The sequence below is a fragment of the Schistocerca gregaria genome, chromosome 3 (assembly GCF_023897955.1).
Source record: "Schistocerca gregaria isolate iqSchGreg1 chromosome 3, iqSchGreg1.2, whole genome shotgun sequence".
NCBI lineage: Eukaryota > Metazoa > Arthropoda > Insecta > Orthoptera > Acrididae > Schistocerca > Schistocerca gregaria.
Window position 1 is genome coordinate 192,342,829 of NC_064922.1, and position 26,096 is coordinate 192,368,924.

General features: G+C 43.9%; 1 protein-coding gene across 4 annotated transcripts in view; it reads left to right on the forward strand.

Moving 5' to 3' along the window:
- Positions 1–26,096, forward strand: part of LOC126356287 (facilitated trehalose transporter Tret1-like) — a 73,007-nt gene that overhangs the window by 40,379 nt on the left and 6,532 nt on the right. For all 4 annotated transcript variants that reach the window (XM_050007168.1, XM_050007169.1, XM_050007166.1 and 1 more), the window contains exons 2-4: positions 12,998–13,332; positions 15,918–16,126; positions 24,851–25,129. In XM_050007168.1, coding sequence (XP_049863125.1) covers positions 12,998–13,332; positions 15,918–16,126; positions 24,851–25,129 — 823 coding nt within the window. The remainder of the gene's footprint in view (positions 1–12,997; positions 13,333–15,917; positions 16,127–24,850; positions 25,130–26,096) is intronic.

A 26,096-nucleotide genomic window follows, 5' to 3' on the forward strand; every position in this document is an offset into this window, starting at 1 on the left:
AATGTCAATGATCTGGAATGAATGAGAGAGTGAAAAGGGGCAACTGGGAGTGGGTGGGCATGAGTGACTTTTAGCGATGGACTAGTTCGTGAGAGTTAATTGGAGGTTGTGGTAGTTTGACTTCAGTTGCATATTCAAAAACGCTGTTCACATACCAAAAGTTTTGGGGAAATTTTTAAAGGTGCTATGGAAGGTAGAATGAGGCAGCTGATACCCCACTTTTCACTCATTCTTTTAAATGAACATGAACATATGCGCATTTTCTGTGCACCGATACGAGCATTTTTCCGCTGGTAATTTATCCTTATAAGAAACATTACAGTTATGTATAAGAGTTAATCATTTAGCCATCACTTCGTATTCTCAAAAAGGCGTAACCGTTTTCGTATGGTGAAGGTGAGGGGAAGGGGGTGGGACAGCGTTTACTCTGTCGAAGGAAAGGTCGAATCATTAGAAAGAACTAATCAGCAGAAAATTACATCGTGATTCAAACAATTTCCAGATTTTGAAGTCTGAAGCAGAGTAAATAATACTGGTTCACACCGAACTATATTTCCGCTAACTGTCGGGATTCCAACATCCCGGTACGGTCAGAGGGCAAAGGGCGATGCGAGCGTCGCTGATGACTAATAAAGTTATTACATTAAATGCCTGCAATTTAGTACACCAGGACATCATCAGATTCAGCACGGAAGCTAAGAATTCCTACAGATGAACTGTCCACAAAAAATGTAATACGGTTGCTGCTAGTTCAGTAGTGGGGTCCAACCACAGTAGAGCTCGGCACTTTATATGAACCCGAGTATTCGTTGGAAATGAAAAAAATTAGTGCCCACAGCACAGATATGTATAGAGCTCTAAAGCACTTTATTAACTTGGCACGTATACAACCCAGACGCGCGTTTCTAAAGTCTAAATTTATCGCTGATGACCATGTAACTCGTGTATTAGCGACAGGTCTTCCGTTCGTTACGTCGTTGGATCAACCAGCTGTTGAACAGTGGATGCCTTTGGGAGACGTCGCCTGCCAGAATACCGCCTTCTCAGTCTTCATTTCATTCCTGCTGCTGGAACCTCGCCGTCGCCCATTTGCCGAGTGATATTGTTTCGTTAATATTCCCGACTTGATAATTTACCCGTGTCTCCAGTAGGCGATTAGCCGTGGCCGTGTATTGAAAATGAGTATGATAAGGATAAGGTAAATTGGGCTTGTGCGAAAACGCGTCAGTTACAAACCCGCAAGGCTTCGCAGATAACCTGCTGGAGGAACATCCGCAACTGAGCATTATACCAGAGGTTGAAAATACCGCTTCAGTTTTAAAGTTCTTTTATTATAATACGTCCGGTTTCGGGATCTTATAAGCCCATCTTCAGGTGTCGTAACTTGGTGCCGTGGCCGTCGAGCGCCGTAATGGACGTGTACTAGGCGCCGTTGGTGCCTATGAGCACAGAACAGGGACTCCCTGTTGACAGTACAGGCCCATGTTAGTTTTTCAACCGTAAGAACACAACCAACAAACCGTAAGAACACAACCAACATTAATTTCGCCTGTTAAGATAACTTTCAATGAATTAAATACTGTTAACAGCAAATATATGTAGGTAATAGCCTAAATTTTGAAAAGGAAAAAAAAGGGATAACATCCACAGCCCCTAAGAGTGACACACCCACAACTGAATTAAAATGGGGAAAATATTGATGAATACTGTTATGCAGATGCTAAGTGTTACTGGGAGGAGAGAATTAGACAAGGGGAACTTCGCTGGAACGCATTAAGCAGAGTTGCTGCAGCCTGCGTGAAGTTCAGGACCATGTCCTAATGTGCTGCAAGAAAGGAAGACACGTTGTTATGGCGTTGCATATGGTGCTGTACTCAATCCAAACTGCTATGAACCGCGACTTCTCTTTCCCGAAAAACATGAGCACTGCGCGAATGCATGTTTGCCACAGAGACATTTCTTCGTGTTATTCTCACTCGGAAAAGAAACGTCGTTAACATTACTGAAGATTTCACTCATTGACAATAATTTCGCGACAAATCACGGAAAGCCGACCTTTCTTCCGAAAATTTGCTCTTTCAGTTGATTATGAATTAAGATACACTATCGAAACTTCACCGAAAACATCAGATAGACAATTAGTAGACAACTAACGCCAACATTATTTCAGCAAATATTGGAAAAAATTCGTCTAGTAATCTTGTATGAAGGTGGGTCGATAAATCGAAAAAAATCAAAGGTGCTCAAAGTGTGAAACCGCGAAGCTACCCACCGTGCCACCGCGCTAGTTACGATTTACGCGCTGAAAGGCGCATAAAATACGTCGAATACTTTGACCTTAGTTTTCTCAGAAACCGTAGAGTATCTACGGAGAAGCCGAAACATGAGTTCGTTTATTTTGATCGCTCTTTCACTGAACCGAGTATCCAGAACGAGATTTTCGCTCTGCAACGGAGTGTGCGCTGATGTGAAACTTCCTGACAGATTAAAACTGTGTGCCGGACCGAGACTCGAACTCAGGACCTTTGCCTTTCGCGGGCAAGCGCTCTACCAAGGAAGGTAGGAGACGAGGTACTGGCGGAAGTAAAGCTGTGAGGACGGGGAGTGAGGCGTGCTTGGGTAGCTCAGTTGGTAGAGCACTTGCCCGCGAAATGCAAAGGTCCCGAGTTCGAATCTGGGTCCGGCACACAGTTTTAATCTGCCAGGAAGTTCCTGAACCGAGTTTCTTGGAAATCGGGTGATGGCACTTGCCATGTTCTAGTAGTAATTTTTTTTCTTTTTTAGTTACTTCTACCTATAATAATCTGAGGAGAAGTCTCCACGTAAGTTCTGGACCTCGCTAGTCTAGCGTTAGGTTTACACAGCCGCTTCCCGAAGCTACCGCCCACCCGCCAGTGTTACGCAATGTGTATCAGCTGGTATTTACTGCCCAAACACTGACGCTCATGTGGACTGTGGAGGACATCATGGACGGACTTTGGATCCGACCGCACCGCTGCGAGGCACCCTATCGATTGGGTCGCCTGATAGTGCTGTCCAATAAGCAGCCACCACACACGTTTCGTTCTCAAAAGTGAATCATTCCGTAGTATACACAGAAATAACTTGCCAAGCCAAGCTAAGCTTCAGGTAATGAATTTGTGAAAAACGGATAATGTTCCAATCTTGTGTTCACAGATATTACTCTGTTCTTCTTATGATGTAACATATTGACAGCAAGAAACAAAGACCTGCTTATCCAGTTGTTAGAATAATTGCCTGTATTGTCCCCCTGTAAAGTAAGCAAACTATATTGCATTTACAGCCACATTCGCTCTTCTTTCAGCCCTGAAACAAAATTTTTATATTTTCTTAACATGCATCAGGTGTGCAATTTCGATGAAATGGAAAACGTGCATACTTTCCGTGGAAGTTTAGTGATTACATTCTTCTATTTTTATACTCCTTACGACGTGATGACTTGAGCGTCTCATGGGTGTATAGTTCTGAATGCTTGGAAAAGTGGAGATGTGTACTAATGATGCCCCATTAGCGTAAAGTTTCAGTTTTAATGCTGGTACAAAGTTACTCCATCATTCAGGATAACTATAGACCAGTCCTACAAAGCAAAGAATTTTTCCTATATATAACACTCTGCGTAAATTTATATCGTGTCAGAAAAAATAAAGTGCTATTAAGTATTAAAAACAGTGTTACTTCTATACTGCAGGTTTACTTTGACACACAGTTATTTGTATCGACCTGGCATAGCTGAACTTAAGTCACTGTCGCCGGAAGCTCTCTTCTTATCCAAAGCAATTAAAGGATAATCACTAGCATAAGAGCTTGTATGAAACTGGAAAAACAGCCGAAAAACTAATTGGAATTCATAGACAATAAAACTGTTACTTTTAGTACAAGATAATGCAAGTAGCTAGAGCAGCATCCATTTGAAACAAAAGTGGTAAGTAGTGCAAAGATCCCCTGATGGTAAAAAGTTACCCATAGTGACTGTACGACAGTTGCTGGCCGTGAGCCAGTAATAGTATCGCAGAAGAAGCTGAGTAGCACCGTGGTGTAGTCGTTGTGATACTAAATTGTTGCATGGAGGGTCGTGAGTTCAAAACTCTCCTGGACTGTACAATTTAAATTTCTATACCGGTTAGAGTACATTCTAGAGGTACTCACAAATGTCAAGAATCATTGTAGTGGAATGTTCTGTAGCGGGTATATATACTGTGGGTTTTCTGGCCGAAGGCAGTTCGCTCCGCGCTCTTGTAGGCGCAAGTGCTGAGTAAACTTTGGTTAAGGTTATACCTTCTTCTACGTGACATTCTGGTGGAGGCGCTGGGTATTAACTCTTGTGATAACACTTTATCCGCTACACAGTGACTCCCATCGGGCCACGACAGTGCCGCCGTTTACGTGGCGAGAAACCAGAGTTCGGGCCATATTCAACAGATTGGAATCTATCGGAGACAGAAGAAGACGTTATGGTAACAGCAACTGTGTGCCACCATATGATACATCCTTCCGCGTTCTCTGGTGACGATGGCCATGATCCAAGCAAGTGGCTGAAGTTATATGAGCATATAGCCAAATTTAACAAATGGGGTGACACCGTGTGTTTTGCTAGCGTATTTTTCTACTTGGAGGGCACTGCCGAGCAATGGTATGAGAACAACGAGGGGAAGTTCACAAGCTGGAACGTATTCCAGGCGGAACTGTGCAAGTATTTCGGCGAGGCACAACGACAGAAGTGCAAGGCTGAAGGTAAACTAAAATGAAGGGCACAGTGTCCAGCAGAAACTACAGCATCCTACATTCAAGACGTCTTGGAGCTGTGTAAAATAGTGGATCCTAGAATGGAGGAAGATAAGATTGCACATCTCATGAAGGGTGTTGCTGAGGACATGTATCAAGCCCTACCTGGTTGACATTGCGATAGCTGGATTCTGTTTCTTGCTGCATTATTGGTAAAAGGTCTTCGTTCGCTTGGAAAAATAAAAGTTAAGTCAGTCTTCTGTTTGTTGACGTATTAGTTAAGAATTTCTGCTCATATCAAACTTTCCTACAATTGCCGCACCACTCAGTAGCCTACCTCTCCTAACAATTGTATATGAAGCCCTACACAACGCCTGCTAGTGAGCATGTTCTTCAGGATAAAAACCTATGTTTGAAGCTATATTTTGTGCATGATTATATGAGTCCACTGGACTTAGTCTTGCAATGAATATGATCTCTCTGTGATTGAAATTAATATGCAATAATAAAATAAACGGTTTCAAATTATGTGAGCAAAGCTGGAATTTCCCTTGTTTGCAATATTGCTGTTTTGATATTTAAAAAAAAAATGACGATGGCAATGTAAAATGCGGAGTAGCAATAGCAAAAAACCATTAAACCATTAAAATGGAATATATATTTAAGTCTGTGTAGTACTTTTTTAAGGTGTTTATTTGGACTGTAGTCGTATGCAAAAGTTGCATATGGACTATAAACAATTAAGACGAGAGAATAAGTTTTAAACTTTTTAAGAACGCTGAAGATTACGTAAGTACAAGAAAAAAGCTAATGAAGATGTACTGAATTGAATTTGAGATAATAGAAATTTTTGACAGAACCTGACTAAAAGACGGAAACTGTTGACATGACACATAGTGATGCATAAATGAATAGTCAGCTTGGTAATGTGGCTGCACGGAGTAGCCGCGTTGTCTCGGGCGCCTTGCCACGGTTCGCGCGGCTTGCCCCGTCGGAGGTTCGCGTCCTCCCTCCGGAATGTGTGCGTCTGCGTGCCTAGGGACCGATAACCTCAACAGTTTGGTCCCATAGGAGCTTACCACGAATTTCCAAATTTGGTAATGTAGGGAAGTGGAAGAGTGCAAATTGTAATTGGAGGCAGACATGAGTGCAGTAAGCGAGGTTAAATGTATGAAGGTTGCAGCAGTTATGCGGCGATGAAGAGGCTTGTCCCTCTAGAATAGTATCACATCAGTCTTCGAACTGAACACTATAGTAATACCGTCACATAAAACAGTTTCACTTACACTGAGGTGACAAGTCATGGGATACTTTCTAAAACATGGCGCATTGTCATCCATAAAAGTTTTATCGTTATTTGGGAACATGAAGTCAATGAATGGCTGCAAATGGTCAATGATCGGTTCAATTGGACCGGAGGACCAAGCCTATTCCGTGTAAACACAGCTCACACCAGTATGGAGCCATCACCAGCTTGCACAGTGCCTTGTTGACAACCTGAGTCCAAGGCTTAGTGTCTGCGCCACACTCGAACCCTACCCTCAGTTGTTACCAACTGAAATGGGGACTCATCTGACCAGGTGACTGCTTTCCAGTCGTCTAGGATCCAACCCATATGGTAGAGAGTCCAGGAGAAGCGCTGTAGGCAATGTCATGCCGTTAGCAACGGCACTCGGATCGGTCGTCTGCTGCCGTAGCCCATTAACGCCAAATTTAGCTTCACTGTGCTAATACATACGTTCGACGTACATCCCGCATTGATTTGTGCGATTATTTCAGACAGTGTTGCTTGTCCGTTAGCACTGACAACTGTAAGCAAATACCGCTGCTCTCGGTCGTTAAGTGAAGGCCATTGGCCACTGTGCTGTCAGTATTCAGCTGTAATGCATGAAATGTGGTATTCTCGGCAAACTCTTGTCACTGTGGATCTCGGAATACTGAATTCCCCTATGATTTCCGAAATGGAATGACGCTTGTCTAGCTCCAGTTACCATATGGCGTTCAAAGTCGGTTGATTGCCATCGTGCTGCCATAATCAAGTAGGAAATCTTTACTCATGAATTATCTGAATACAAATGACAACTCCTCCGATGCACTGCCCTTTTATACCTTTTGTACGCGATACTACCGTTGTGTGTGTGTGTGTGTGTGTGTGTGTGTGTGTGTGTGTGTGTGTGTGTGTGTCGCTATCCCATTATTGTTGACACCTCAGTGTATAGTAACTAGGTTCAAATGTATGAAGGTTGCAGTAACTGTGCAGAGATGAAGCTTGTATAGGATAAACTAGCATGGAAGGCTGCAGAAAATTAGTCTTCGACCTGAGAACTACAGTAACACCGTCACGTAAAACAGTTTCACATACACTGCCAGCGTAACATCGTAAATAAAAGCGCTTATTCTCCCAGCAACTTTTAAATAATTTAAGTACTAATTTATTTGAACAGCGGTTGACCTGTGATAATACCAGAGCATACCTCTCTCTCTTTCTCTGACGTAGACACAAGCAAGGTCACAGCTTGCCCTGTGGGTGATAGTTTCCTGATTGTCAGTCTTTCAGTGCGGAAGTTACAAAATCAGGGCAACGCTTGTGGAGGAAGAAGAAGGTAGTGGGGGAAGATAACGCAGGAGGAGAATAATTAGGGAAAAAGCTATGCCGGCTCCCGTCCTGGGCCACTGTGGCACTGGAGGAGCAATCTGTGTCAGCCACTCTCCCCACTTATAGCGGTCGTTCACCTCTGGACGCCTGCCAGAACGCTCCGCTCCCTCTTCTCGCCGTATTCCTCATTAGCTCTCTGGGTTACTGACGTTCCGAAACAATGGCCGCGTAAGGAAAAGCACACGGCACGCTCCTGCTCTCATCGCTAAGCTATTAATTTATTTTATCTATTGCGTGTGGCTGTTATTTATCAACATTAAAGAAGCCCACATTCTGACACGTGAACTTCTTGTAATCCATACCTAAAGGCTGGAAGTTTGCGCGGATCACACTAATACTCAAGAAAGATGGAATTAATCTGAATGGATTTGTAGTGGAAATTAGCAACATATACTCTGTTCCAAAACTATAAATATCACGAAGAAAACGATCTATTGACACGTAACGCATCTAATCAAATTGTGTGTCTATGGTGTATTGTATCACAAGAGAATGGTAAGGTCCGCCGGGTCGAAACCTACATTGAAATTTTTCACGCAAGTAGAATACACTGGAGGAAATGGACTACAAAGATATCAGCTACTCATTTTTGCAGCAGTTTGTACAGCCGTTCGCGCCCAGCGCTCCAATTGACGAATAAGCAGACGTAGCCATGACATAAGGACGCCTTTATTCGCAGGTTTTATGGGATAACATGAAGCTTTGCCTTATCTGCTACGATTTTCTCTACGATGTTTCCTATTAATGAATCTCCTCTACAAGCTTACGTGAGATAAACTTCATAATTTTGCAGCTTCCTTTTCCATATAATTTCCTGAATCTGCTTAACCAGGTCAAAGCCTGGAAATCACCAATGTTAAGCTCACTTGCAGTTCAGAGCGCCCATTCTCATGGATATCACTCGGTAATAGTGCACTGACTCTCAAGAGCAGCTGTAAATCTTTCGAATAGTTTGAAAGAAAAACTTTTGTGAGTTTCGTTTTGGCGTGTATATTGTATTTTGTATAACTCTTTCTTCCATTTACACACTTCATGTTCAGATTTTACGAAACGAAACCGAATTATCATACTTCTTAAGTTTAAGCCTTATATTCCTTCTTCATTGAGCCTCTAAAAGCTATTGCTCTAAATGTTTTCTTGGTGCTAGAAAAGTACTGTATTTTTACTCTTGACTTAAATTAGCGCAACAGTCATTCTTATAGCCATAATCCACGGAACCATCATAGTTATTTCCTGTTTCTTTAACGAAAAGTAGACATCTTTGGAATGAGTTCCCAAGAGATTAACTAATAAAAAACACATGTAGGTCTTCAGAAGAAACAGATATTCCGATTGCACACCACGTCCTTCACTTTTTCTCTCTGCAAGGTTGAAAACATTAAGTGGATTCTACACCACAATGAAAGACGATGCTGCTGCTTACTGTGTAGTGAAGTCACCAGTAGTGTAAAGCGAATTATAAAATAATTTAAACAAGGCGTCTGCATGTTGTGGAAAGCGGCGGTTGACTATGAACAATTAAGTGTTAGAACCTCTACTTGAAGAGCAAAAACAATTCTTTAAATTTAGACTACATAATAAATCACGCAAGTTGAATTATTGTCAGTTTAACTGAGTACCTACGCATTATAATTAGGAACAACTTAAACAGGAGCCATCAGACAGAATATGCTATGGGGAAAGCAAACCACTTATTGAACTTTGCGTTTGGCTCATTTTGTACCGGCATTTTTTCCCAGCTGCGTCATTTTATGTACGACAGCCTGCGCTGTAAATAATTTATCCTTTAATTTTCAACTTAATTTATTCGAGTAAATAATATTAAAGAGCAATTTGCTTTTGGGAAAGTATAAGGACAAGTCAAATAAAAATGAGATGGGGCGGGATCGCGAATGTATGGAAGTTGTGTAAGGGCTTACTAAGGGAACTTCTGCAGCGTGGGTGGGCCGACATGTTTCCAAGGTCGTTTCGAGTACGCTGCATAAGTTTCGCTAGGAAGTCCTCGCATATCCTCCCTACAGTCCCGATCTCTGCCCATGCGATTACCATATTTTTGGAGTCCTGAAGAAAGACATTCGTGGCCGTCTGATTTGCTTCAGACGGAGAAGTTCCGTAGGCAACATGCTGATAGGTGGGAATTCGTTTCGATAAAACACGCAGGATCTGAGGAATAAATATGCCTATAAATAAGGAATATCTCAATTAGATAGCCACAATGGTGGGTGTGCAAATCGAGATCAAGCCGGCTAATTCTTGTCACAATTCCATGAGACGAGCTGTCATAAAATGAGCATTCAATATTTGGTGAGCACCTTATGGTATTGAAACAGAGACGCAGTACATCTGACTATCGAAACATTCCTTATTATTGGTGAGCACTGAAATGGACCTTGGGTCTCAGAAGTTATAAGCAAGAAAAAATAAGAGAAGCAACAGACCGACAGATCTTTTTTTTTTTTAGTCATGTAAACAAAATAGTCTTTTAAAGAGACTACAAGAATCTGAGATATACATACTTTTATAATGTATTATTTTCTTTTTGATTAAATATCACTATTAATTCGAAATGAATTACACACTTAGTCTGAAAGAAACATTGTCACCTTTTAGTATGGGGGAAAAACAGTTGTTTACATAACAGACGGACTTCATATACAGTAGTTTTATCTGCATACACGCCCGCTGCAAGAGCAGCATACTATTTTCCACCCCAAAATTTCTCCTTCCAGCGTCACGTAAACTATTGATCAATGTCATAGATGTGCCACTAACCCTTGTCATCTTGTGGTAAAGGTCATTCACAGCGCCGTTTTCACCTTTTCATTTTAGCACTTCATTTCATACTTTAGTTTTTTTTCGATAATATCACAGTTCAAATACTTCATGGCTCTTCTTATCCGGATTTCCTATAGTCCATCCCAGATGTAAATGTTCAGGAACTTGTTACTCAGGCCATTGTGACCGGGAGGTTTTAGGCGCTTCAGTCTGGAACCGCGCGACCGCTACGGTCGGAGGTTCGAATCCTGCCCCGGGCGTGGGTGTGTGTGATGTCCTTAGGTTAGTTATGTTTAACTAGTTCGAAGTTCTAGGGGACTGATGATTTCAGATGTTAAGTCCCATAATGCTCAGAGCCACTTTTTTTCTGGACCTCTGAAAGGGCTATTCTGTTTGGTGTCCTTCGTCATTGTACAAAGATCTACTTGGAAGTGTGTTGTGCTACCCTCTGGAAATTGAAGAATCGACTTCAGCGTGTTCGTCGCCACAAACTTCTCCGTCTCCATGACAACGCAAGGCCTCAGACAAGTCTGTGGACCGACAGGAGGTGAAAAAACTTCACTGGACTGTTCTTCCTCAGCCGCCCTATAGCCGGGTTCTCGTACCTTCCGACTTCCATCTGTTTGGCCCAAAGGAGGATGCACTCCGCAGAAAGCATTACGTGGGTGATAGGGAGGTTATCGATGCAGGAAGACGTTGATTGCGACGTCGAGTGATGCTATGGGGACATACAGGTCCTGCCAGTAAGGCGGTGTAAGGCTGTCGCACTGAACGGAGATTAAGTTGGAAAACACTGTTTTGTAGCCAAAAGGCTGGGGGTATATTATGATGTATTGGAACCCTGAATAAAACCAACATGGTTTCAGAAAAAAAAGCTAACTGAACGACCCACATAGATTATTCATATCCAGTTTGTAGTATGGCTTGTTGCATATCCCTATATAATAACAAATAATGATAATAATAAGTACTATTCGACTAACAAGGGGAGTCCACGACGTCGGGATCACAGATTTACTTCAAAATTTGTACATCTTCAGTAGGCCATTAAAGCAACGCAGTGTGCAAGTAGTGAGGTGCACTGCTCTAGCAATTCCAAGAAAATCGCAATAGACGTTTCATGCGTCTGTTATGTGGCTTTTGTGCCTGTGCATAGGGTACGGTGGTTAGAGTTCATGGTCGTAAAGTGATTAGCGTTCCAGCTTCGTAAGACGAGCGTGTATAACACGACGGCTCGACTCCCGCTCGAAGTTTACTATTAATCTATTTTTTCATAACTTGTCACATTATTTGCGACATTTGAGAGGTAATGTAGTGAAAAAACGAGTATCTGCATGAAGTTTTAATTTATATTTTCCATATCTGTATGACAAATACCATCCTGCAGCGTGTGATGTCGAGAGCACAATCGACGAGTAATTCTACATTCCCCCTGTGGTGTGGCACATTGTAACTTACTATATCACTGATTGTGAAGAACGTCATTCATGTCATTATTGAGATTCCACTTGTGCCTTGCATGACTGTCCCTCGTTCTTGAAAATTTAATTACAAATAGTAAGTAGTCAAATAATATATGAAATTCACTACAATTTCATGATAATGCAAGTACTCTTTTGTTATATTATCTCTCAAATGTGATATAAATTAAATAGTGTGACTGTAGTGTACATAGTTCCGTGTAGTCAGTGCGTACGCAACTTTCCCACTAGAGCGCGCCCCACTAAGCACAACAGCGCAGGCGCAGCGCTCGTGTCTCTCCGCACTACGAAATGGCGCTGCCATAGAGACGGACCAAATTCTGCTTCCGCCGATCCGCGTATTAATATGTAACGCAGCCAATGAGATTGCTGCTAACGCAGAACCTTTTCTCCTCGCGGATCACACTCGCGCAGTGATACCTGAACGCGCGAGGTCGTATAACGAGTGTACAGACCTCTGATTAGTCAGTCTGCATCAGTCTACCAGTTGGCATTAGTCTGTACCAGTCTATAGTCGAGTTTGTCTGCGCCCAGTAAGATTACCATATTCCTGTACATGTCCATGAAGATAAATCATAGACACTTCTGTCAAGTATCAGAGGTATGCGAGAATAAGATTAATGCACCAATACCAAGGGAACTTGAGATTGTCAATTGTAAATAGCATCCAGAACCAAGTTAGGTAATTTTTATGCTTGTTATTATTTTAATAAATGTATGTGAAAAGGAATCAAGTTCTGTTTAAAGTTGGTCACCGTCAATCTGCTACTCTAAGCGTGCAAGTGGCATTTCTATCGTCTGACCTAATGGCAGAAGATAAACACGCCACGATAAGACCACGAGACATATTGCTGACACTCGCCTACTTCGTTAGAGCGACAAGTCAAATAATCTGCTGGTGTGTGTACTGAAGGTCTTACAGTACGCACACCACAGTGCCTAGTGTAGAAAAGAATATAGATTAAAATGCGTTTACGGGATTCGAACTGTGGCCTCGTCAACCATCCTCTTGCGACACACGTGCGTAGTGCTGACACTAACACCTAGAGCACAATGACTTCTTAGGCCCGACACCTTCGCACACATACGTGAGGCACCTAACAGACGCGTTAAACTTCTTTGGCGATTTTCTTGAAATTGCCAGAGTAGTGCAAATTGTTACTTACAAGTTACGTTGTTTTGATTACCTACAACGGATATACAAATTTTGAAGTATATCCGTGATTCAAACATCGTGACTCCCCTTGAGACCGGTGTAGGGGAGTAGGCTTGTTAGTGCAAGAGTTCAGTACGTATGCCAGCACCCACTAATAACGCGTGACCTGTTCCGTTTGCCTGCCAGACTGGACGCGCCACCGCTGCAGAATGGAGCCGCCGCGCACGCTCAGCTGCTGGCGTCGGAGAAGCTGGCCGTCGGCCACGACGACGCCGCGCTGAGGCTGCAGCCCACAGCGCCGCACCCCGACGAGGACACTGACGAAGAGGGTGAGGGGGGCGCGAAGCGCGGCCGCAGCTGGACCAGCCCCGCGACGCAGAACCAGCTGCTGGCCGCCTCCGCCTGCTTCCTGCTCACTGCCGGCTGCGGCTTCCCCATCGGCTTCTCGGCAGTCATGCTGCCACAGCTGCGCCAAAACGACTCCGTCATCCACACCAACGAGGATATGGAATCCTGGATAGGTCAGTGTCCGTCGCTCTGCTGCGACTGCGAGTCACTGGCGAGCCCTTGTAAAATCAGCATTACCGCCGTCATCTTCAGTATAAAGGTCTAGCATTGACAGAGCTTAGGCGGGGGGCGGGGCGGCCGCATTTTGACGACCACTGGCTTACGGTAAACACCAACCTCTACAATTTTTTACGGTGTTGAGATGGGGCCTCTAATTCTATTAGGTCTTGGTATTATTCTCGGTTTCATTTTTCCACGTTACCTGCAGTCTTTCTCACTCCCTCCCTCGCCCCATCTCTTGCAACCTCTCTTCTTCCTGCCTCCCTCCCCTATTCATGTCCCGTCCTCCATATCTCCCCATGCGCCCCCCCTCCTCCCTCTCTCTCTCTCTCTCTCTCCCCTCTCTTACACATGTTTGTAGATTTCGTTTTCGGGTTTCTTGACAGTGTGTTCAAACAGTGCCATCAGCGGATGCTGACTACTGCGATCTGACAATCTGAGTTTCCAGAATTATAAAAGACATTCCCCCCCCCCCCCCCCCCCCCATCGCTCTTGCTAAAACTGGTGCCTATCTCACAGCTTGCTGTTCTGACTGTGACCTAGGCATCAATTTCCTCTCGAACTTGCAGACATAATTAACATTGGCCCCTCTGTAAATCGCTGTGATTATGATCAGGAAAATAATAAAAGTGAAAAACATCTGGGGAAAATTGGTACCATTCCATGCTGAGTGCTCGACACAGAAATCAGTTCTAATTTCTTGAGATAAGTCAGTCAAGGTTGCAAATGATTTTATTTATTCCTAATAAATAAATAGGTAAACTAATTTGCAATTAACACTTTATTTCAAGAACATCTGGGGAGATTACAAATCTACATTTGAGTCGTCGGCTGGTTGCGGTTGTACTTCCGAGCTGTCATCGTAAAATTTACTAACAGTGTTGTTCCGAGAGCAAGCAGCAACACACTTAAACGGTTTGATTTTGAAAACCAGTAACCTTCCCGAAACTTCTGAGGCTTCAATGCTCAAACACTGCAATAACATGGTGCCTAAAATTTTGGTCCTTGTAACTCAGAGGCTGATTGTACCTATCGTAAAAGTGCACATTGACCTCTTCAGGGCAATCCAAAAACTGAGTCACTATTTACAACACCGGCACCCAAAGGAAACAACTGACAGACCTTCTGTCCTTTGCAGCTTTCTGAATGGACCGCTTGTGACGGAAGATGCCAGACACTGGTGCATCCTGATGGCCAGTTTCGTACACAGATGTGCTTTTTAATGGAAATTTCCATCTTACCGATAACTAGTAACTTTCTGATTTAGCTACGTAATGATTCGCAAAAAATTCAGGGATATTCCCTCCATACCTATGCGTCATCATTCTCTATTTATCATCTCTGAGCCACCCCCGCGTCATACACAATAATGATATGTAAATTTTGCCACTGCTAAGTTACTGAACTTTCTGATTTAATTTTTAGCCTCAAGTATTTTATTTTTTCAGTCTAATTAATTCACAGAAATTTTCGTCAGCTTTAGGTAAAGCGAGAAACAGTAAAAATGAAAAAAATAAATATATACTGCTGTATGGCTCCGTGTTTTTTACTTCACATCAAAAATTGTTATGCTTGCAGCACGCTCTGTTAAAAACTGTCGTGGAGTTATTTTACCACGTTTGTACTTTTTTGAATCCTATTTTATTTTAATGATAACCAAACGATATTTGTTTACTGTTCAACGGTAAGTTGATTTATTTTAATGTTATACAGGGTGTGTCTCCTAAGAGTGGTCAGGCGCATTTTCTCTGGTGGTTCAGCAGATATTTTCAGTTCCGTTTTTGCATTGAGTAGCTGGACTCGGCCCAAACAGATATTACTTATCACGTCTTTCATGCGATACCCAGCGTCGGACTCAGCCCTTGTGAGGCCAATTGAGAAGCTTCTTGGCTGAGAAGAAGCGGCACTGGTAACGAAAACTGACAGCGGCTGGGAGAGCGGTCTGCTGACCACATGCGCCTCCTTATCGGCATACGGGGACGCCTAAGGGCTGAGGACGATACGGCGGCCGGTCGGCACAGTTGGGCCTTCAAAGCTTGTACAGACGGTGTTTGTTTTGTAGAGACAGCATAGCTCAATATTTTTGTAGGGGACTTCCAACGACTTCTGTAGGGGACTTCAGTCCGTGACACTCCCAGCTGCTGCACTACGCCGGGCATAAGGAGGTCCGACACAATATTGGGAGATATCCCGTAATTTCTGTCGCTTCAGCGTATAATTTCTGGTTTAACTTTACACTATTCATAAGTTTTATTATTGTACTTACGTTCAGGTAGTTTGATATTGCCATAGAGGAACGAAATTAGCTAATAGCAAATAAATAAATAATGTTAGTTTCAAATAAAATAAAACTGCTCAGAAAAATACTCTTTTTTTTAAAAAAGTTACTGTTTACGTATCTAATATTAGACTCTGTATAGTGACAGCTGAAATGATTTTTTTCGTTGCTCGATAATCAGACCTGTTAGCTTTTTTCCCTGAGATTATCTTCTTATTTGGGAAGCCGAGTATTAAAGTGTGTGCCTTGTGCCTGCCGCAGCGAGCATGCATTCGGCGGCGACTCCGCTGGGGTCGCTGTGCAGCTCCTACCTGTCGGAGCAAGTGGGCCGCCGAACCACGCTGCAGCTCACCGCGCTGCCCTTCCTCGTCGGCTGGCTGCTGCTCGCCTTCGCCCAGAGCTACACCGTCGTCATCGGCGGAAGGATCCTCTGCGGCATCGCCGTCGGCATCTCCGCCTCGCCCTGTCAGGTAACAATACTTCCCCTCAGTTCTTTCCTGCCCCTGTTCAGAATTTGTTTTACAGTTGCCTAGTACACTGAGCTGACAAGTCATGAAACAGCGATATGAACATATACAGATGGCGGTACTATCGCGTACACAAGGTACAAAAGGGCAGTGCATTGGCGTAACTGTCAGTTGTACTCAGGCGATTCATGTGAAAAGGTTCCTGACGTGGTTATGGCCGCAAGACTGGAATTAAGACTTTGAACGCGGAATGGTAGTTGAAGCTAGACGCACACATCTGTTTCTATGATCGTTAGCAAATTCAGTATTCCCAGATCCAGAACCGCGAATGTGTCGAGAATACCACATTTCAGGCATTACTTCTCGCCACGGACATCGCTGTGGCCGATGGCTTTCACATAACGACCGACAGCAGATGCGTTTGCGTACAGCTGTCAGTGCTAACACATGCAAAACTGCGTGAAATAAGTGCATCCGTTACCACAGTGCGGCGAAAGTTGGCTTCAGTGGGCTATGGCAGCAGACGACCGATACGAGTGCCTTCGCTAACAGCACGACATCGCCTGCAGCGCGTCTCCTGGGCTCGTGACCGTATCGGATGGACTCTAGACGACTGGAAAATTATGGTGTGGTCAGATGAGTCCCGATTTCAGCTGCTAAGGTTAGTGTGGCGCTGCTCCTATGAAGCCGTGGATCCAAGTTGTCAACAAGGCACTGTGCGTGCTGGTAGTGGCTCCATAATGGTGTGAGCTTTTATGCGGAATGAACTAAGTCCTGTCGTCCAGCCAGCCACTGTGGCCGAGCGGTTCTAGGAGCTTCAGTCTGGAACCGCGCGTAACCTACGGTCGCAGGTTCGAATCCTGTCTCGGGCATTGATGTGTGTGATGTCCTTATGTTAGTTAGGTTTAAGTAGTTCTAAGTTGTAGGGGACTGATGACCTCAGATGTTAAGTCCCATAGTGCTCTGAGCCATTTGAACCTCTCGTCCAACTGAACCTATCATTGACTGGAAACGGTTATGATCGCCTACTTGGGATCATTTGCACTCATTCATGGAGTTTATGTTCGCAAACAACGATCAAATTATTATGAACGACAATGCGCTAGCTGTTCGCAATTGGTTAGTGGAACATTCTGGACAATTCGACCGAATGAGTTAGATACCTAAACCCCTCGACATGAATCCTATCGAACATTTGTGGGACAGAACTTTGAGGTCACTTCATGCATAAAATCTTGCACCGCAATACTTTAGCAGCTATGGTAAGCTATAGGGGCAACATGGCCCAGTATTTCTGCAAAGGGCTTCTCACGACTTAAATCCATGCCACATCGAGTTGCTGTGTTACCCGGGCACGATATCAGGAAATATTCCATGACTTTTGTCACCTCAGTGTACCTGCCAGTACCCTTTTTGCTAAACAGAACTTTATCACTGTTTCGTTGTCGTTACGCACTGACAACTTACTACACTGCAGATAACTGTTCTCCCAGCGTTTTATTTCTCTTTCTTTGGATCAGTTAACACCCTTTTACAGAAATCCAGTTTCCTCTGAATGTTTACGACATTCACAGTGCTTTAGATAGCAGCGATAACGAGCTGTTCTACAGACACCCTCTAAACAACACACCTTGTTGAGGAATATCATAACTGATATGCAGTTCGATTAAAGACCTCGAAGCAAACAAAGCTCTTTAGTCGTTCTTAATGAAGAGAAGTCGGAATAAAAAGTAGCGTCTTGCATATCTCAAGTACGCATGATAAGACTGCTACTAGTCACACTATACAAATGACAAGGCAGATAACGTTTTTAGCTCTTCTCAGGCTGCTTCCAGATGAAGGAATCCGTTGGGCAAAACTCACCGAAATGAAAATGGTAGAGGGATTTCATTTCGACAAAGTACGAAGTAAAGCACTTGCATGAGTAACACTCGTAATAGTGGTTGTCGTCTCGAAATGTTTTGTTTCATCCCTGCCTCAGAGCTTCCGTGGCGTCACTCAAAATAATAACCGTGGCTACAGACAGAATCCAAGGTCCATTAAAGATGTCTGGTGAACGAGACAAATTATGCTCCGCACTGCTTCACAAATGTAAACAGAAACGTTTACTGGCAGTCTCAGCACCGCCACACTATTCGCTCAGTCTAAGGATCGCCTGTCTCGAGGCGAGCCAGCATTATACTTCTTAGAATCTGCACTCAATCATTAGAAAATATTATAGCTACCTAACTGCTTTCAGGTAAGATTCCCAGATGCGAAACTGGACCCGAACACGTTCACCGCCAACAAATTCAGTACACGGCTACCATCTGGCTCCTAACAGCTTCCGCCGATAATCTGCGTGACCACAAAGCGGTAATACAGTTAAACGTCAATAACAGAGAAACTCTCACAACTCACCACATTCAGATTCGTACGAAAGCTAATATAATTTGTTGCCTTCAAAGAAAACCTTGCCAAGTCTGATTCCTTCCTACACAACACCGTGTCCAACTAGCTACTATAGTTCAATCGTCGTACGTTGATCCCTGACAGTTTAAGTGAGTTGGGCACGGGGGCCTACCTCAGCCAATAACGTAACTCGAGTTTTTAAACGTCTTTATGGTAAAGCATCAGTGTTATCACAGCTTCGCAGACGTATACTGTTTTCGCCTGCAACCGTTAACGCTTCACAGCTGCAAGCTGGCAGCGGCGGTAAGAGCTGTCAGGGATGTTCTTATAACGTTTCGACTATAGGCCCCACAATCTACGGTGAGGTCGCTGTGTGTGGAGCACCTGTAAACTTAGTGGCAACGCTCGCCTAGAAAACTGGGAAAAAGTCGGCTCGAAATCCACGTCCTCCCGGTAATGCACTTAGCGACTCTCAATTCTCCTTACTTCTTGCACTAACACCGTTCATCATGAAGGATTACCTACTCCCGACGTCTGAGAATACGGTAACACCACCTGCGCACCAGACGCCACACGACTTCTGCAGCCCAAGAGAACTTCCAGCCGACTTCACGACTTCACGACTTCGCGAAACTGAAACCGCTCTATTAACATTTAGGATTTCCACCCAATCATCAGCAGAATGTAGGCATGTTGATTAGCAGTCTCCTGCCCCTGTTTACACTGACGTGACAAGTCATGAGATATCTTCTAATATCGTGTCGGATCTTCCTTTGCCCGTCATAGGGCAGAAACTCGAAATGTCATGGACTCAACAAGTCGTTGGATCACCCGTGCAGAAATATTGAGCCATATTGCCGCTATACCCATCCATAATTGCGAAAGTGTCGCCGATGCAGAATTTAGTGCACGAACTGACCTCTCGATTATGTGTCATAAATTTTTGATGGAACTCATATTGGGCGATCGGGGTGACCAAATCATTCGCTCGAATTGTCCAGAATGCGCCATGCATTGTCATCCATAAAAATTCCATCGTTGTTTGGAAACATAAAGTCCACGAATGGCTACAAATGTCTGCAAGTTGCCGAACATAATCATTTCTAGTCAATGATTGGTTCGATTGGAACAGAGAATTCATTCCATTCCATGTAAACACATGCCACCCCACTGTCGACCCACCACCAGCTTGCCTTGCCTGGACAGTGTGGGTCTATGGCTACATGGGGTCTGCGCCACACTCGAACACTACCATCAGCTCTTAACAACTGAAATCGGAGCTCATCTGACCACGTCACGGTTTTCCAGTCGTCTAGGACCCAAGCGATACGGTCACAAGCTCAGGAGAGGCGCTGCAGGCGATGACGTGCTGTTAGAAAAACCACTTGCGTCGATCGTCTGCTACCATTGACAATTAATGTCATATTTCGCCGCTCTGTCCTAGCGGATAAGGTCGTCGTACGTCCCACATTGATTTGTGCCGTTATGTCATGTAGTGTTGCTTGTCTATAATCACTGCAAACTGTACTCAAACGCCGCTGCTCTCGGTCGTTAAGTGAAAGCCGCGTCGGCCGTGGTGAGAGGTAATGCCTGAAGTTTGGTGTTCTCGCCACATACTTGACACTGTGGATCTCGAAATTCTGAATTCCCTAACGATTCCCGAAACAGAATGTCCCATGCGTCTAGCTCCAACTGCCATTCTGTGTTCAAAGTCTGTTAGCCCAGTCATGTATCCATAACCACGTCGGAAACGTTTTCACATGAATCACCTGAGCTCAAATGACAGCTCAGCCAATGCACTGCTAAGTTTTACCTTGTCTACCAACGACTGTATACGTGCATCTCGCTACCCAATGATTTTGTCACCTCTGTGTATAACGATTCTGTAAAGTGCTGCTTCCTGGCAGGACTACTAGAAGTTTCTCAGCAACAGATGCTGGAAAACACCGGTCATCATGGGCAATTCCTCAATCCTCCTCCATTCTCTCCAGGATCACTAACCATTTACACATGAAATGTATTCGCAGTTGCAAATATGGACATCATCAGCTGTATAATACAATTACGACAATACAATTTTGTGCCAGACAGGGACTCTAACCCAGATTTCCCACTTATTACGAGCGGGACCATGTTCGAAGTAACATTGTACCGTAATTCGGAATAGCACAGGCATTGCAATATCGTATTTATCCACCGACACCGGGCAAGCGACTTTAAAGTAAAAGGTCCGCCCTGTACGGGAACGTACGTAATGGATATACGAGTACACATTGTTGACACGTGGTTGACGACGTACGGAAGGTTGGGTGAGGCTGTGAGTCGTGCTCGGATAGCCAAGTGGTAAGGTACCGCTAGCGATAAGCGGGAAATCCATGTTAGAGACCCGGTCCGGCACAAATTTTCATTGTCATTCCACTAGACTACTGATGGTTGTCTATATTCGCAACTGCTAATAAATTTGATAACGGCTGTAGCTGCCCCATTGCCTGTTCCTTCGGGCATTCACGCTTGCCCGAAGGAAGATTGCATTGTAATTCAGAGTAACACAGGCATTGCAAATTCGTGTCATACTAACCATTTACGTTCACCCATTAACTCTAGGCTGAAGATAGGCGCCTTCCCCATGAAACAACAGATAGTAACTACAAGAAGTGCAGACAGGTCTGGTGCAAAAATCTGTTAGTCAGAACAGACTATATCATCTGTGAAAAACTTCGTTGTTCGCACCAGCAACAATTTGCGACATTCTCCTTGAACATAAACTTAAAAATTTATTTTCATCCACATTTACCAAAGAGTCGGGAATTTCAGAGACAGTAAATGTCATTTACAAAATATCCGAACAGCTCTGTAATAGCAACTGAAGCAATCGAAAGGTAATATAAACATCTAAAAAATAAGGCTGACAGGAAATGCAAAATGGCTAAATAGGAATGGCTAGAGGACAAATGTAAGGCTATAGAACCGAATATAACTAGGAGAGATACTGCTTTCAGGAAAACTAAAAACATGTCTGAAAGAAAAAGCAGCTGTATGAACATAAAGAGCTCAGATAGAAAACCAGCACTAAGCAAATCGGGATAGGGGAAAAGTGGAAGGAGTGTAAAGAGGGTCTATACAAGGGCAATGTACTTGAAGGCAATATCGTGGAAAGGATAGTAGAAATAGATGTGACAGGGCACGTGGTTCTGCAAGAACTTGACAGAGGACTGAAACACCTATGTCGAAACAAGGGCCCTGGAGTAGACGACATTCCTTCAGAATTATTGACATCTATGGGATGGGAGAGCCAAACATGACAAAACTATTTCACCTAGTATGCAATACGTATGAGGCAGGCGAAATGCCCTCAGACTCCAAGGACAATGTAATTATTTCAATTCAAAAGAAAGCAGATGTTAACACGTGTGAATATTACCGAACTATCAGTTTAATAAGTCATAGTTGCAAAACACTAACACAAATATTTTACAGAAGAATGGAAAACTGATTGAAGCTGACCTCGGGGAAGATCAGTTTGGATTCCAAAGAAATGTAGGAACACGCGAGGCAAATACTGACTCTACGACTTGTCATAGAACATAGGTTAAGGAAAGACAAGCCTACGTTAATAGCCTTTATAGGCCTAGCGAAAACTTTTGACAGCGTTGACTGGAATACTCTTTCAAATTCTAACGGTGGCAGGGGTAAAATACAGGCAGCGAAAGGCTGTTTGCAACTTGGACAGAAACCAGACGGCAGTCATGCGAGTCGAGGGGCGTGGAAGGGAAGTAGTGGTTGAGAAGCGAGTGGCACAGTGTTTTAGCCTGTGCTCGATTTTATTCAATGTGTGCAGTGAGCAAGTAGTAAAGGAAGCCAAAGAAAAATTTGGAGAGGAATTTAAGTCCAGGGAGAAGAAATAAAAACTTTGAGGTTTGCCAGTGACACTGTAATTCTGTCAAAGGCAGCAAAGGACCTGGAAGAGCAGTTTACAGAATGTACAGTGTCTTCAGAAGAGTATATAAGAAGAAAATCAACAAAAGCAAAATGAGGATAATGGAAAGTAGTAGAATTAAATCAGGCTATGCTGAGGGAATTAGGTTTGAAAATGACACTAAGAAGCAGTAGACGAATTTTGCTAGTTGGCATTCAATGAACTTTCACCGACTGCGACAGTGTTCCAATACTGTAAAATGCTTTTTTATTCCAGTCTCTGATCACAAATGAATTCTTTAGATCTCCTCAGATCTGAGGATGGTCATTACAGACTGCAACTGGTCATCGTCTAAAGAATTCATTTGTGGTCAGAGACTGGAATAAAAAAGCATTCAGTTAACTGATAATGGTCGAAGTAGGTATGAAATAAAATGTAGAATGGCAATAAGAAGAGAAGCATTTCTTAAGAAGAAAAATTTATTAGGATGGAATATAGATTTAAATGTTAAGAAATCCTTTGTGGAGCTATTTATCTGCAGTGCGGTCTTATACGGAAGTGAGACATGGGCTTCAAATAATTCAGACAAGAGGAGGAAAGCTTTTGAAATGTGGTGCTACAGGAGACTTCCAAAGACTAGATGTGTAGGTTATGTAACGAATGAGGGGGTATTAACTAGAATTGTGGAAAAAAGAAACTTATCGTAGCTTAACTCATAGAAGGGATCGGTTAATAGGACACATTCTGAGATATCAAGAGATCACCAGTTTATTTTTGGAGGGAAGTGTGGGGTAAAAATTGCAAAGAGACACGAAGAGATTAATATAGTAAGTAAGTATGTTCAAAAGGTTGCAGTAATTGATCGGAGACGAAGAGGCTTGCACAGAATAGAGTAGCGTGGAGAGCTGCATCAAACCAGTCTTCGAACTGAAGAGCATAACTATGCCAGAATGGGAGTGACAGCCAACAGAACTAGTTCTGTCACTTCACAGGAGCAGCTGGACACTACTACAGGATGAGTCGAAAGGGACTTTACAACTTTTGAATGATATAGAAATCGTAGAGGTAACTTACATTATCGGTATGTGTGTCATATTGAGCAGACATCAAGCTTCACGGAAGTGTCAAGTGTTATTTTGGTTCGATGTGATTACCATTTGTGATGTGACAAGCATCCCACAGGTAATCAATTTCTTTCCATGCGTGTTGCACCAGCTCAGGCGTAGACTATGCAACATCAATTTTGAATAGATTTTTCAGGTTGGTTAAACATTTTGATAGTTGAGGAACATACACATGATCTTCGAAGAAACCACAGAGAAAGAAATTCATTGGTGTCAAGTCTGGGGAACTATGTGACCATGCGATTGGCCTTTCACAGCGATTATCGAGGAAACCTCGAACTTGCTGGTAATAAACCGTGCCATCTCCATCATCTTCACCGATCTGTGGAATTAAAGTTTTAAAGCACATCCAGATACAATTTACCAGTGACAAATTTCTCCACGAAGAAGAAAGAACTGTACAGTTTCAATTTGCTAGGGTTACAAAGCACATTAACTTTGGGGCTGTCACGAACATATTCCAGGTTTGCATGTGGATTTTCACTGGCCACATTAGACAGTTGTGGGTGTCCAGCATGCTACTGAAATGAAATGTTGACTCGTTGCTGAAGATTATTGTGTTCAGGAATGTCTCCACGCAGAATACCCATAGCCAACCTTATCTGCATTACTGCTGTGTTGTTTTAAGTGCAAAGTCAATGTAATACCCGCCAAACAGCCGTTTGTGTAATTTCAGTCTCGCAAGACGCACGTCGCGCTGATTTTTGTGGGCTGCTGGGAAAACTCTCGCTAACCTGTTCGATATAATCACGAAGACATGGGCGACGTGACGATTTATCATATCTCAGTGAACAACCCGTCTCAACGAACTTCTTGTGCCAAGAGTAACGTTTAGGCCTGCTTGCAGGTTCTTTCGCATAGTCGGCGCGAAATTTACGCCAACAGTTGTTGCAAAGTTCGTTTCATGAAACCAAAACACACAGAATATACACTCCGCAACAGTGAAAACAGCCATTTGAACCGTACACTGCACTGGTGCTCCTGGTGACAGAATGGGGTATCGATCCACTAAGTGATTCAAACTTGAGGCCGTTTTCTACAACAACGTTTGCTACTGAACCTATACGTTATCTCAATAAATTTCTGTAAGTCCTTCCTGACTCACTCTGTATATTCCCTATCAAATGTAGCTGAAGATTATTTTCTAGCGCGGTGTGTGTGTGTGTGTGTGTGTGTGTGTGTGTGTGTGTGTGTGTGTGTAGTACAGTTGTCAGTTTTTTACACCTTTGGGTGACGAATATATCACGAATGCTACACAGAGAAGAGACGGAGACCATGTGCTACTGTGTACGGCAGGTGTTTTTGGGCGAGCTGGCAGAGGTAGATATCCGTGGGCTGCTGGCGGGCGTGCCGATGCTGAGCTACTCGCTGGGCATCCTGCTGGTGTACGCTCTGGGCGCGTGCCTGGACTGGCACGTGGTGGCGGGCACGGGGCCCGTGCTGCCGCTGCTCGCTGTCGTCGCATTCTGCTTCATCCCCAGGAGCCCCGTGTGGCTGGTGCGCCAGGGCCGCTTCGACGACGCCAAGAAGGCGCTCGCCTGGTTCCGCGGCTCCACGTCGGAGACCAGCCATCAGGTGAGTCGGCGCTTCTGCACCCACTAGGCTGCCTGGTCAAAAGAGTTGCACAGTTATTGAGACTTCTTTGGTGGTCCCTTCTTGACAACTAGTCTGGAGGCGTCTGTTTAGAGTTTACGAACAGATGGCTCCCTGATGTTCCGTTTCCCCGGCTCCAGTGGATGCCACACTCAACGGATTATCCTCTGTTGCTCATAGTGGACTGAGGTCGAGCGCACAGATGGTGGTTTGCCTGAGGGTCATTTTTGGAAATTTGTGGCAAGGCCTTATGGGACCAAACTGCTGGGGTCATCGATCCCTAAGTTTACACACTACTTGATCTAACTAAAACAACACAAACAACAATACCCGAGGGAGGTAGGCCGTTCGGCTACCCCACGCGGCCTTGAGGGTCATCCGGGGTCATGGATTTGTCTTCAGACGTGCCATCTGTACTTACAGATCTCTGAAAGGCAAAAATCCAAAACTTGTGTACCCTGAAGCAATTCATTTTTTTGCACAAGTTTCTTGTAGATTTTCATGGCTTGTCGGAATAAAAGCTAAGATACTCACTAACCACAGGTAGAACTTGAGTTTGGCGAATCTTATACAATGTTCCACATTACTGAATGACTGTTCAGCACAGCCGATTTCTTCTTGGTACCATTCTGTAATCCTAGAGTATATCTACTCCTGCGCAGGTGAGCCCTTAGTTATCTGTAGCGACTCCCTGAGCGGTTTACGAGCTATCGACCAGTGTTTCCCTCGCTCTCGTCTAGTGATGGCTATCCATGAGACCCTCCATACCCTTGCCCGTTGCGGCCGCTCTGTGGTCTTTGTGTGGGGCCCTGGTCATGTCGGCATCCCAGGCAATGAACATGTTGACCGCCTGGCCAAACAGGCCACCAGTAAACCAACTCTGGACATTGGCCTCCCGAAGACTGATTTGCGAGCAGTCTCATCCCGCAAAGTTTTCGCGCTTTGGGAC